Source organism: Crotalus tigris, unplaced genomic scaffold, assembly GCF_016545835.1.
Source record: "Crotalus tigris isolate CLP2741 ecotype Arizona unplaced genomic scaffold, ASM1654583v1 scf7180000020377.207858, whole genome shotgun sequence".
NCBI lineage: Eukaryota > Metazoa > Chordata > Lepidosauria > Squamata > Viperidae > Crotalus > Crotalus tigris.
Window position 1 is genome coordinate 171,057 of NW_024097997.1, and position 13,854 is coordinate 184,910.

The 13,854-nt window shown below is 40.7% G+C and overlaps 1 protein-coding gene across 1 annotated transcript in view; it reads right to left on the reverse strand.

The window, feature by feature from the left end:
- ACTN2 (actinin alpha 2) overlaps positions 1-13,854 on the reverse strand; it is a 72,065-nt gene that overhangs the window by 54,017 nt on the left and 4,194 nt on the right. Inside the window, exon 2 of the mRNA XM_039366808.1 lies at positions 1,158-1,272. Within this exon, the coding sequence (XP_039222742.1) occupies positions 1,158-1,272 (115 nt within the window). The remainder of the gene's footprint in view (positions 1-1,157; positions 1,273-13,854) is intronic.

Genomic DNA, 13,854 nt, shown 5'->3' on the forward strand with positions numbered 1-13,854 from the left:
CTTACTTCAGATTATTCCATAGAATAAATATATTATTTAAAAAACAGTTGGCCTCTATTTTTTTATGCTAGAAATATAATAAATTTGAAGAAATTTTATCTTATATGCCATGACATGTCCATTGTAATTCCTGTTGGTTACATAACATTATCATGTTAATGAGGTTCTTGAAAGCCAATTATGGGTTGAAAATGTTAATGTTGTGTTAAACTGTCTCTCCAAAAACTGGTATATTTCCATCTATGAAGAAATTTGTATATGTTGAGTTTGAACTGTTGTAAAAAGATTGGACATATGCTTGCTCCCAGGCTCCAAAGACTGTCTTAATAAAATTTGCTTTGATGCATTTGCATTCAAATTTATGCAACTCCAAAAGAGAAGTGCAAGAGAAACTGATTATGCTTCAATGTCATAATGTTTAAAGTGAAATACAGTATGTTTGTGTGTCTATAGTTTAATATAAATATTTAGAATTAGATACAGTTTAGATAAGGGGTACTTCTAAGTTTTTAATTTGATTTAGTTCTTTAATTGTCTGGGTTTTTAAGATGCTGGGGTTTTTTTTAATTTTCTTTTTTATCATTTTAGTTCTTTCTTCTTCTCCTTAGAACTCCAAGTATACAGCCTTTTCTTTTTCTTTTCATTACACACTTTTTTAATACAACAGATAAGGTTATTTTTTGAAGTCTTTTATAGAACAATAGTATAGTTAAATAATTATACAAGTATTTAGTTTCATTATAATGTTATAAACTAATAACCGAGGTTTTTCAATAAATAATAATTAAAATGATTTTAACATGGATTAAAATTGTATTTAAAAATACAGAGTGCAGTCCTGGATACTACAAAGAGAAAGCAAGACTGAGAATGGTCTATTGGAACAATTAACTGATTGCTGCACAAGCGTTGTGATTATATGAATATTTTTCTTCTGCAATTTTGGCATTTGCTTTGCTTTCCTTTTCTTTCCTTTTTCTCTTTTCTATCTTACATATTAGTTTTTTGGATACTATTAATAGGGCTGCAATTAATAATAAATGTTGCATCTCGATCAGCAACAACTTTTAGAGTCAGAACTGTCACAACATTGAAAAATCATGAGGCAGGTTTCGAGCTGGAAATACATCTTGACAAGATGTCATCTTTAAACAAACCTGAAATGACTTCCAAGAGTAGCATCAGTTTCAGTCCATTTCTGAAATCATCTTCAATGTTCTCAATCTGGGTTCCAGCTTTCCGCAGATGAGAATTGCACCAAGCTGTAAACGTCTGCAAATGAAGTGATGGACTTGGTTAAAAAAAGCTATTCACTTTCAATAATAAGCCGTGGCTGCTCAGTTTCAGGCATTAACATCCTGAGTCAAAATTGAAACACTACAATTCTAGAAATGTTTGGCTCACTTTATGAGAAATGTACATCAAAGGTCCCCAATCTTTTCGGCACCAGGAACCACCAGCTCCATGGAGAGAGGTTTTGTGTGCTGCCTGCATCCAGTGGGTGGGGCTTTACTTGTTTGTGTGGACCTGGCGTGCCGCGGGCCAGGATTGGGGGTTTGGGGACCCCTGATGTACATCACATCTGTCTTGTATTTAGCAAAGAACAAGGGACAGCATTTATAGGATTTTAATAAATCAGGCTTGTCAGATGCTACATTTTTTTCTATCCTGCTCTATGCAGTAGAGAGTTGGTCTCTGACAGAAGGCCACCTGAAGAGACTAGAAGCATTTGAAATGTGGATTTACAGGTGGCTGTTATGTATAAGCTGGGTTGACAAGATCAGAAATGAGGAGGTGATAAGCCACCTGGGAAAGCCAAGGGAAATCATCAAAACAATTCAAAAATGCAAATTAGAATATTTCAGATATCTGATGCGACACCCAGAAAAATACGGCATACTCCATTTAATCCTCCAGGGAAAGATTGAAGGCAAACGAGGTCCAGGCAGAAGAAGAACATCATGGCTTCAAAATCTAAGGGACTGGTTTGGACAAAACTCAGCAGCACTTTTTCGTGCAGCTGCTGATAAAAACAGGATCGCCAACATGATCACCAATGTCCGATAACGGATATGGCACAAAAAGAAGCAGATTCAGCTTGGCATGATAGCTGTGTTGCAATATCTCAGGGGCTGCCACAAAGAAGAGGGAGTCAAGCTATTTTTCAAAGCTCCTGAAGGCAGGACAAGAAGCAACGGGTGGAAACTAACCAAAGAGAGAAGCAACCTAGAACTAAGGAGAAACTTCCTGACAGTTAGAACAATTAACCAGTGGAACAACCTGCCTCCAGAAGCGGTGAATACTCCAATACTGGAAGTTTTTAAGAAGAAACTGGACAGCCATTTGTCCAAAATGGTATAGGGTTTCCTGCCTGAGCAGAGGGTTGGACTAGATGACCTCCAAGGTCCCTTCCAACTTTATTATTATTACTACTTTATAATTTCCAATATATTGTATGTGCCCTGTATTACATATTCCAGATTCTCAAAGAGCACTTCCCTACCTCCATCATTTTCACTCCTCAAACTCGCAGAAGGAATCTCAAGGGAAGCCCTGGTTTCCTTTGTCTCTGACGATCTGGAATGCTGACAACGAGGGGTGAATATCTAAAAGCTGCTGCAGATCCAATAACATAACAATATAACAACCATATATATTAGGAAGGATTTTGCAAGTGGGTTGATCCAAAGCTGAAGACTTAGGGTCAGGCCAGGGTCAGGTTAGGTTAGGAAACTAGAAAATTCTTGAGGGTTTCAGCCTCAAGTATTGAGGAGGAGCTGAAAAGCCAGCAAGCTACCATTCCGCTTACAAATTATGAGTCGGAGGGGACGATGAGGGAAGAGAGCCCTCTAGTGGGAAAAGCAAACCACAATCAGCTCAGTTCTAAAACATTACTGAAGGCATAGAAACGCTGGAGATGCTTTCAAAACAGCTCAGTGCCCTTAGACCACCGCAGTTTCCCCCAGTTTAGCACCCTTTCAGATTGCCTAACCAGCATGGTCAATAACTGTCTTGCACAGAAATTCTCACAGACTCTGACAATTTGGAAAAGCCTCTACCTTACTCCAGCTGTTAAATATAATGCTGTTTAATAAATGCATGCTCATAACTTTTACGGAGGATAAATGTATTTCTCATCTTTATAGACTGCCAGAATTTAGTGTGGTGGAGGGTGGCTGTTACATACTACATCTATAACATGTAAAATAACAAAAGTAGCCTGTTGATACATTTATACTGAATTGGCTAGTGTCATCTCCAGTAAGAATGATGTGTATTTTATTGCATATACATTTCACACATCAAAGCATCACTGGGATGAAGTTACATATTAATTATCATTCCATTGGGATGGAATGCCATAAGATCCCAATTTCTACATGAAAAGGAGAAAGGTATCTGAACTAAGAACATCTAAACTAGACTGATAAGAAGAGTTATTAATTAATTAGTGTCTTGCAGCCTCTGTAAACAGTCCCTGAAACATGTGCTAGATTATAATGAAAGCAGCTTTCTCCATCTGGTAGCTTCCAGATGTGCTGAGATTATAAATCCCTCCTGGAAACTACCAGAGCATTATTTTACTTACCTCTGCAAAGATACTCAAGGAGTTCTGTGTTTTGTTTTGTAATAATATTTTAACTTACAATTGACATTTAAATATGCAGCTGCTTGAATACACAGAAGAATAAGTAACTGATTCATTATGGCTGTTGCTACTGTCTCCCCTCCCACACACACACACAATCAATGGTAAAAGTATGAAGTTGCTTGTATATTTTATTTATGGCACTGTCCTCACAATAAATCTGTTTTTATCCTCATCTTCAGTACAGTGGTTTATGATTCAACTATCATAGATAAAGCAGTTGTATACACAACGTTTCACTCCAAGAGCTTTGTAAGGTTGCTCATTAATGTTCCAATTCTTATCACAACTATCTTGACAGCAAAAATCTGGTACATTTTTCACACTGTGGGGATGAGGATGGGTTGAGACATTTTGTCTGAGAAGTTAACCAGTGTGGAAATGGATTTGACTTTATGATGCATTGGAATCAATTAAGTCCCAGAGTTTTTCTGTTCTGTACACAGTAATGCATATATTATGCATAGTACAGATCGCATATAATTCTGTCTCTAATATATTACACAACTCAGAAAATTCTTGTGGATGTAAAAGCCGATTCTCATACACTTCCATTCATACAAAAATATATGGCCCAAAGAAGGGACATATTGAGATCAGAAAGCTACATAGTACTATGACAGTCACCATATACCCCTAGAGAAAGTGGGGGGGGGATTCTCTGTGCTACATATCATTTGTCCAAACTTTCTTATTCTTTGTTTTCTCTCTAATTCCTCTTTCACTGTTAATTGTAAATGTAATTACTTAATGTGTTAGATAGTGGGATCTCACTGCCATGGGGTCATGGAAAAGTCTAAATATCCCAGATTTACAGATCAAATGTATACATACCTACTGAAATAAATCATTTTGAATTCATTTAGAATGAGTGGGAAGAAACCTAGTAGGATTCATTTTTTAGTAGATTCCAGTATGTCTAGGACTGCATCCCTAAGGGTGTTTTTTTGCAGTATTATCCTTTAAAATTGTTCCTTCCGGGGATACCCATCAAAGCCAGATAAGCTGATGCAGTCCCCATCCTTTCTATAGTAGGTAGCCTTCCGCTTTGTGTCTTCATTCAGTTTTCTTGTGTTGAAAGAACAAGCTGCTGCCTCGGACTAATCTCTTCTATTAATACCATTGAGGCAGAATTCAAAATATACTCATTTCTGAGCAGTCAAGGTACAACCAACATATATTACTAATAGCCTACATATCCCTTGGGTCTGGAAAAGATCCTATATTTATTAGACCATTTATTGTTCACACATGGAAGCAGAGCAAGAGATCAGATGGCAGCTGGGGAAATCTTGAAAAACCATCAGTATGTGTCACAGTGCGACAATTAAATGCTTTACAGCAACAATTATCCAACTCTTGGGTTTCCCAGTGTGGGATTTTTTTCTATTAAATAAACAGAAATACATCTGAGGACATTTTAGGAACTGTTAATACTGTATGGTGATAGTAAGTGACAAAGGCATAGGGAAAAGCTGATTTTGTGATTTTTGTTTACAACAGGGAGAGGTAGGAAGTTGTGACTTAATTGAGCCAGACATCCAAATGTCTTTCCTAGAGGCAGTATTTCTCCTGTTGAAATATTGTAGATCAAACACTTATTTAATTATTTGCTGCTGCTGGGACAATGGGAATTTGAATTGGATTCTCAATAAGGGCCACAATGGAAATAGTGAAAAAGTACATCAATTGGTCAGAGACCTCTTGTGTAGAAGTTCCATACAAGCCACAATAATATCTCATTTGTCATGGTATCATCACACAAATGAAACAAATTATGTCGGTGATATCACACATTGATGCAAATTAACTGCATTCTTCACATAATTTATTTGATAATGTCTCAACACTTCACTTGCCTCCCTGCAGACCCTCATGACTTCGTGCCTTAAGCATTACCACTATTTTGTGAATATTAAGAAGTTTTAAGTGAATACTTTTAATATCCTTAGGCTAATATCCTTATATTTCTAACCACCACCAGTTAATATAAAACAATGATGATTATGATGATTGGTTGTATAATCAGCTAGATGTTTAGACTGGATTTGGCATTTTAATCCACTTTCCCTCCAAGTCCTTCCCAAAGATCTGGGACAGGCAGATACTGTTGTTTGCTGGTGTTCAAGTTACCATTGCAGGATGTAAGCTTTTCCGAGTAAAGCTGCCTTTTGCAATTTACTGGTGGTGATTTTGTCAGTGCCAACAGTGTTCAAGTGGCGCTCCAGTTGTTTTGGGATTGCATCCAAGTCGCTATTACTATCTTTATTTCTTTTGCTACAGTCATTCTACTTCTATTTGCAGGTATTTATATTATGCAATGATTTTCCAGTTCTTTTTCTTCCGCTCTGCTGTCTCCAGGACACCAATGTCCACTATCTAGAGTTTTTGTCTTTCTCACCAACAGTTATTAAGTTTGGGCTGATAGATTGTGATTAGTTAAATTTGTATGCTGCCTGACCCTTCCCAAACATTGCACTTTCCATATGGGCTGGATTACATCTAGGATTACCTCCTGCTAGCATAAAGAAGAGGGCAAGGCTCCAATATATATTCAGAGATTCAAGCTGAGGAAAAATGTTCTATCATACAATAAATTAAACCTAAGCCCCCCTCCCAACACACCCAGTGCAAAGCTCAAAAAGCATTGTTATAATCTGCCAGGGACTTGTCAAAACTTCTGCTTATCACCTGGGTAGCAGAAAGAAAGAGAGATTTACCTAAATGCTGACAGGCTACAATGCAAATCAGGCAACACAATTTTATTGCAGAAAGATTGCCTCTCTCTAGTGCTATATTAGTCATTTAACAGAAACTTCTCCATAGAGCTAAAATATCAGATCCAGAGTCTTCCCAATCCAACCAAGAAAAAGATTACAAAGGAATTTAATATATTGACTTGAGATATTCTGAAGTCTGCTACTTTCTATTTCCTGTAGCATTTTGAAACTGATAAAGTATAGACACTTTATCAAAGCACAGACAAGAGAGGGGGGGGGAACATTTTTTACAGATGAGCACCTCATTTGTGACCTCCTTAACAGTGATGGCAAACCTTTTAGAGACCAAGTGCCCAAACTGCAACCCAAAACCCACTTATGTATCGTCAGGTGCCGGGTGGGCATGGCCCATTGGGTGAGCATGGCCCATTGGGTGGGCGTGGCTGCAGTGGTAATGATGTCGGACCCTGCAAGGCCAAACCATCCAGACAGGTGAAGCCGTTGCCTGCTTACTGCTCCACAGTCCAGCGGGGCCCCCGTCATCCGTGTTGCCACCCTCTGGTTCCTGGCGCCATTGTTGCTGACTGCCACCCTGCTGGTCCCAGCGCCATTGTGGCTGACTGCTGTCCTGAACTGCTGATGTCATTGTGAGGCGCCCTGCTTCGTTTACTGCTGTTGGGGCTGAGTGCTGTCCTCCCAACCCGCTGATGTCATCAGGAGACGCCTTGCGTCATTTGCTGCTGTTGGGGCTGTTTGCATTTCTCCCTGACTGCTGACAACCTGCGAAAGAACCTCACCGGGCCCGACAGTGTCCAGGTGCTTCGTGGAGCTGGACGGCAAGGGGAAAGGACTTTTCCTTACCTGTGTTGATGGCAAACGGCCTTGCTTGGCTTGTTGGCGTACTAGCAGCAGAAGATGAGGCATAAAGGTGCTGTGGTTGGAAGGGGAGGGGCTAGGGACTCGGCGGATGATTCCTTATAACTCCACCCTAATGGTGGCTTGTTGAGTGGGGCTGGGCCAGGTAAGGGTGGGGTCTGGTGTGGGTGGGGTGTGCTTGTTGTATATAAGGCACTGGGAGCAAGTCATTCCCAGTGCTAACTTACTGTTAAGACATCCTATTTGAGCTCCAAGGAAGCCAGAAAACAGGAACTCTAAACAACCAACAGTAACTTCCAAGAGGTGTAAGTTCACAGTTGTAACTTTTTCTAGGAGTTTTGTTGGAGCAACACTGCCCCCACAGCGACATCACTAGCGTCGGCTTGAACGACGAACGGGCATTCTGGATCAGGATGCCCCTAACACACCTGTTACAGACCCGGAGTGTGGGCCTCAAGGATCTCAACCCTGTTGGGCTGACGAATGGTTCGCCCAGGGTGGGTGGGGTGTGGGGTACGGTGAAGTAGGCTTTGACAAAAGCAGAGGAGGTAGCCAAACACCAGGCAGACAAAAAACGTAGAACACAGAAACCATTCCAAATGGGTGATTTAGTTTATTTATCCACAAAATATATAAGGACTCCAGATCCCATGTAAGAAGCTAGCTCCAAAGTACATTGGCCCTTTTCGGATAGCCCAAGTTATCAACCCGGTAGCGATGTGGTTGCAATTGCCAAGATTCCTTGGTAAGGTGCACCCAGTGTTCCACGTCAACCTGTTGAAGCCAGTGTGAGAAGTGTCCCAGGGGCAGGTTCCAGGTCCTGTTGCCCCAGGCCAATATAGGTCCAGGAAATCTTAGATTCACGGGTGAGGAGGGGTGAACTGTATTACCTGGTTCTCTAGAAGGGGTATCCCCTATCCGAGGCGTCCTGGATAAAGGACAGAGACGTTTTTGCCCCCAGACTGGTCAATAGATACCATAGGAAATTTCCCCATAAACCAGGTAGGCCGTCGGCTGATCCAGCCACAAAGGCATGTGACTACTAACCCCGTTGTGCTTCCTTCCTTGGTAGGGGGAGCCGAATGTTGGACCCTGCGAGGCCTAACTATCCGGACGGGTGGATCCGTTGCCTGTTTACCGCTCCACAGTCCGGCGGGCCCCCGTCATCCATGTTGCCGCCCTATGGCTCCCGGTGCCATTGTTGTTGTCCGCCGCCCTGCTGGTCCCAGCACCATTGTGGCTGACTGCTGTCCTGAACCGCTGACGTTATCAGGAGGCGCCCTGCTTCATTTACTGCTGTTGGGGCTGAGTGCTGTCCTCCCGACTCGCTGACGTCATCAGGAGGCGCCCTGTGTCATTTGCTGCTGTTGGGACTGTTTGCATGTCTCCCGGACTGCTGACATTCTGCAAAAGAACCTCGCCAGGCCCAATAGTGTCCAGGTGCTCCGCGGAGCTGGGCAGCAAGGGGAAAGGACTTTTCCTTACCTGTGTTGATGGCAAACGGCCTTGCATGGCTTGTTGGCATACTAGCAGCAGAAGATGAGGCATAAAAGTGCTGTGGTTGGAAGGGGGAGCGGCTAGGGACTCGGCAGATGATTCCTTATAACTCCACCCTAATGGTGGCTTGTTGAGTGGGACTGGGCCAGGTAAGGGTGGGGTCTGGTGTGGGTGGGGTGTGCTTGTTGTATATAAGGCACTGGGAGCAAGTCACTCCCAGTGCTAACTTTGTTTCCATATAGCGAATAAAGCTGTTGGTTGTTTAGCGTTCCTGGCTTTCCTTGGAGCTCAAATAGGACATCTTAACAAACGACAGACTGGGTGGGATTAAAAAGTTCAATCAATCAATTCCAACTTTGTGAGATCTTTTTTTTCTCCGCGAGAAGTTGAAATTGATTGATTGATTGAACCTTTTTTTTTTTTTTGCACAGGGCAGCGGAGGCCTAAAGCGAAAAGGTTTTATAAAACCCAGCTGAAGGCCTGACTGGGACGATGGCGCGCATGCCCACAGAGAGGGCTCTGCATGCCACCTGTGGCACGCGTGCCATAGGTTCGCCACCACAGTCCTATAATGTTCTGACTATCCTGATTTCACATAGGTTACCTTAAACCTCATGAACTTTTGTTGTTGTTGTTAATTGCGAAGTCGTGTCCGACCCATCGCGACCCCATGGACAACGTTCCTCCAGGTCTTCCTGTCCTCTAACATCTTCTGGAGTCCATTTAAATTCACACGTACTGCTTCAGTGACTCCATCCAGCCATCTCATTCTCTGTCGTCCCCTTCTTCTATTGCCCTCAATCTTTCCCAGCATTAGGCTCTTCTCCAGTGAATCCTTCCTTCTCATTAGGTGGCCAAAGTACTTGAGTTGCATGAACTTTAAGGCTCCTTAATTTTCTTTTACTTACACATAGAATTTATCCAAGGAAATGCAGAGTCCTTCTCTCTTACGGATACATCTGCCCATGCTTTTCCCAATACATATATCACATTTCACTTATATTCCAATTTATAAGATAATTAGGCATTTGATCGGATGCTTTTTTCTCTCTTAGTCAGTATTTCTTTACGTATAAATCTATGGTTTCCAAGTATGACCACAGATGGCAGACAGTGAAGAATCTCCAGGAGAGATTATTGGCTGTAATATTATGGAGAGTCCCCTTTGAGATAGGAACCTTCTTGTTGTAGAAACTGCACATTTTCATACCCATTGCTATTCCAGATACTCCTATAACAATCTTAAATAGAAATGCTACTTCTGAACTACTAGGAACAGTGGTCAAACAAGAGATTTTGCTTGTCTTCCTTTTGGAATCTAAATAATTTCCACCACCCAACAGAGCAAGCTGCAACTGAATGGTAAGGAAGAACACTATTGTTTACTGCTATGGCAATAGAGAAACAATGATTGCTAAAAGAGAAGAGAATTGTACTCTGCTCCTGTAACAATCCTAATTAGAAATGCTGCTTCTGAATTGCTAGAAACAGTGGACAAACAACATTCACTGCAAAGGTCTTACTATGAAACACTGGAATTTTAGCTAGTCTCAGGAGCATGCTTGTAAACTATTAATAGAATATCCTATTCATTCTTAGCATTCTGAAGCTAGCACAACTGGAATTCTATAAAGAAGAATCAGATTTATGCAGCTGCTACCGAAGGGAAGCTATGCATAAAAGCTGACTATATCTAGAAAATTAACTTGCTTGGCCCCAGGAAATTTAGCAAGACAGATTTCTTCTGAAGAATATACAAATATCTGATTGTTCATTACCACACTTAATGTAGAGGTCGTCCTTATTTCTTCTTTTCATTAAACTAGACATTCCCAATTCCTGCAACTGTTCTTCAAATATTTTAGCCTCCAGTCCCTTAAACAACAAAGATGATTAGGAGACTGGAGGCTAAAAACATATGGAGAATGGTTGCAGGAATTCGGTATGTATAGTTTAATGAAAAGAAGAAATAAGGACGACCTCTACATTAAGTGGTGACATGATAGCAGTGGTGACATGATAGCAGTGTTCCAATATCTCAGGGGTTGCCACAAAGAAGAGGGAATCAAGCTATTCTCCAAAGCGTCTGAGGGCAGGACAAGAAGCAACAGATGGAAACTAATCAAGGAGAGAAGCAACCTAGAACTAAGGAGAAATTTCTTGACAGTTAGAACAATTAATCAGTGAAATGACTTGCTTCCAGAAGTTGTGGGTATTTCAACACTAGAGATTTTTCAGAAGAGATTGGATAACCATTTGTCTGAAATGGTATAGGGTCTCCTCCTTGAGCAGGGGATTGGACTAGAAGACCTCCAAAGTCCCTCCCAACTCTGTTAGTCTGTTATTGTTAGATAGTCTAAGGCAGGGTTGTCAAACTGCCGGCCCACGGGCCCGACACGTCACACGGAAGCCGTGCCCACCCCATTCCCAGCAATGACAAAACAGTCCCGATACGTTGCGCGATGTCATGTGATGTCGCGAGTTTGACATGTCTGGTCTAAGGCATAATACCAGAGACCATCTTCATGAATGTATGGGGGGGGGGGTTAAAGCTTGCCACCTATAAAGCCCTTTATGGTACAGAGCCTGGTTATTTGTGGGACTGCCTATCTCTGCTACTTTCTGCCCATCCAGTAAGATCCAGCAGATTGAGATCCAAAAAGAGTCACCTTCTTTGTCTAAGCACCTGACCTCTGGAACAGTATCCTCCCCAGAGACCTATATAGCTCTCATCTTGATGATATTCCAAAGGCCTTTGAAAACCTGGCTGTTCTCCTAGGCCTAGGGGTAAAGTGGTTATTTTGGGGTAAGTTACCTATAGTTATTGCTTTTTTTCTGAATATACATGATTTTATCTCTTCTTTTTATTTTCTTTAAGGTTCCAAGCAGCCTTTAATTTTAATTGTATAAATAAATGGAATTGATGAAATGTACATGGCAATAATGACTGATATATATGTATCAGTGTGTATATATGTGTATATATATATATATATATATATATATATATATATATATATATATATATATATATATATACACACACACATATATACACATATACATAGACATATACATAGACATATACATATATAGCTTCTGCCACCATAGTAGAACTACGCATTTTCCTTTTATGGAATTTAGAAGCCTGCACCGAGTAGCAAAGAAAAAGAATCTTTAGAACTGAAGATTGACAGCATTAATACAAGAGCTTCACATAATAGCTCTTGTAAGATCCTCTAGCAAAATTATATTTAGAGCTGTGGTTTCCTAATACATTTCCCTTGAGACCCAGCACCTGAATAACACTTTTAATTAACATAGACTAACTACTTCATGATCCACCAGCTACTAGCATATTTCTCTTGATATGCAGCATGACCTCTGCTTTTGTTCTTTTCATGCACATAACACTACAGTATAAGATTTGGAGAAGCAATTTCAGTTATTAATGTCACCTAAAAGGATTTCTCATTTTTCTCCTTTATGTTATATATTCTGCAGTGATAACAGCAAACCTTAGCACTGTGTCCAATTATTAAAACATTACATTCTATCTCAACTGAATTTTAGACAGTTAAGGCAATTGAAGAGGCTGTACATCACAGAACTCCTACTGTATTTCAAAATAGTTTTCCTGGCAATTTCATCTGCAAGATGATTGTTCACTCCCAGTCAGCCTTGCCCTGTGAAGCAGAATGAGGAGCATTTCTTGAGAGCAGGTGTGACTGCCAGAAGGTCAAAATTCAATGGGGCTGCAACTATGCAGCCCACCCCTTTTAAGTGTATACAGTACATGCAACTTTCTAAAGCAGGGGTCTTCAAACTTGGCCCTTTTATAATTCATGGACTTCAACTCCCAGAATCCCTCAGCCAGGCACGCTGGACCAAATGCCTAAGAGAATTACCAAATCCAGACCCAAAATGAGAACCAGAATTCACAATAACAGAGGAAACCAAGTCGTCAAATCTGTCAAACACACTGGGGTAGCTGAAGCCCAAAACTATAGGGAACAACAACCAGCCTATACAGAACAAATGAAGTTATCTACAAATTCATTAGATATTTTTCTCAGAAAAGAATCAATCTCTTCTGGCAGTTGGTGACAGTAGATGCCAACTGTCACCACCTCCATTTGGCCCAGTCTGTGTATTTAGCAGGTCAGTAACCCTCATCCTGATAAACAAATCTTTTTATAATCATTTGCCCATCCTGTGTAGGCTGGGTTATTAATCCTTTCCTCAACATCAGTGTTGTGCCCAACATCTCTGCCTCCACCACTAATGCTTTCTTCAGTAGAAGAAACAGGCACTGTGCCAAGTGTATCCATTCACATCCAGAGTAGGAAAACCAAGGATTTTTGAAGGAAGCTATTGTGCCTACAAACAAGATGTTTTATAGGGTGGATATATCCTCAGTGAAGGATTAGCCCTCACAAAACCTTCATAAATGGAGGCAGGCCCCTTCTGTCTTTTATCCTGCACTAAAGCGAAATCATGCTACAACAATATAATTCTGGGTCTTGCCTACCTATGGAGTCCCAAATGTGCCCTAGACTAGAGTTTTGAATCTGACAGCATATTCAGATGTATATTTGATTTCCCCCTAGAGATCCCAATGTAGAGCAACAGAAAATATCTATGGGAGTTTGAGGTTTAAGTATATGCATTTTCTTGCAATATTTTTATACTAGCTCACTGCATTGTTTCATACACATAAGATGCCTCTTACATTCATTGAATCAATGTTGTATTTCTCTTCTTGCCATTGTGGGCTATTTTTGTAGAACAAGCTTTGGGGGGTTTTCAGTAGAAATGCCCAAATGGAAAGGCAAATTGTATTATGCTGAAGATGAAGATACACTTTTTTTCTGAGGACATGGCAGTTTAACTCTGTTAACTGCCCAGCTCTAAAAATGGCGTCTCAGTAGTTAGACTCTACAATTCATGCTCCCAAGTAAGTAACTGCACAATTGCAACTTATATTATGTTAACTTATGTCATCTAGAATTTGTACACCAGGGGTCTTCAAACTTGGCCCTTTTATGACTTGTGGACTTCAATTCCCAGAATTCCTCAGCCAAGTACGCTGGCTGAGGAATTCTGAGAGTT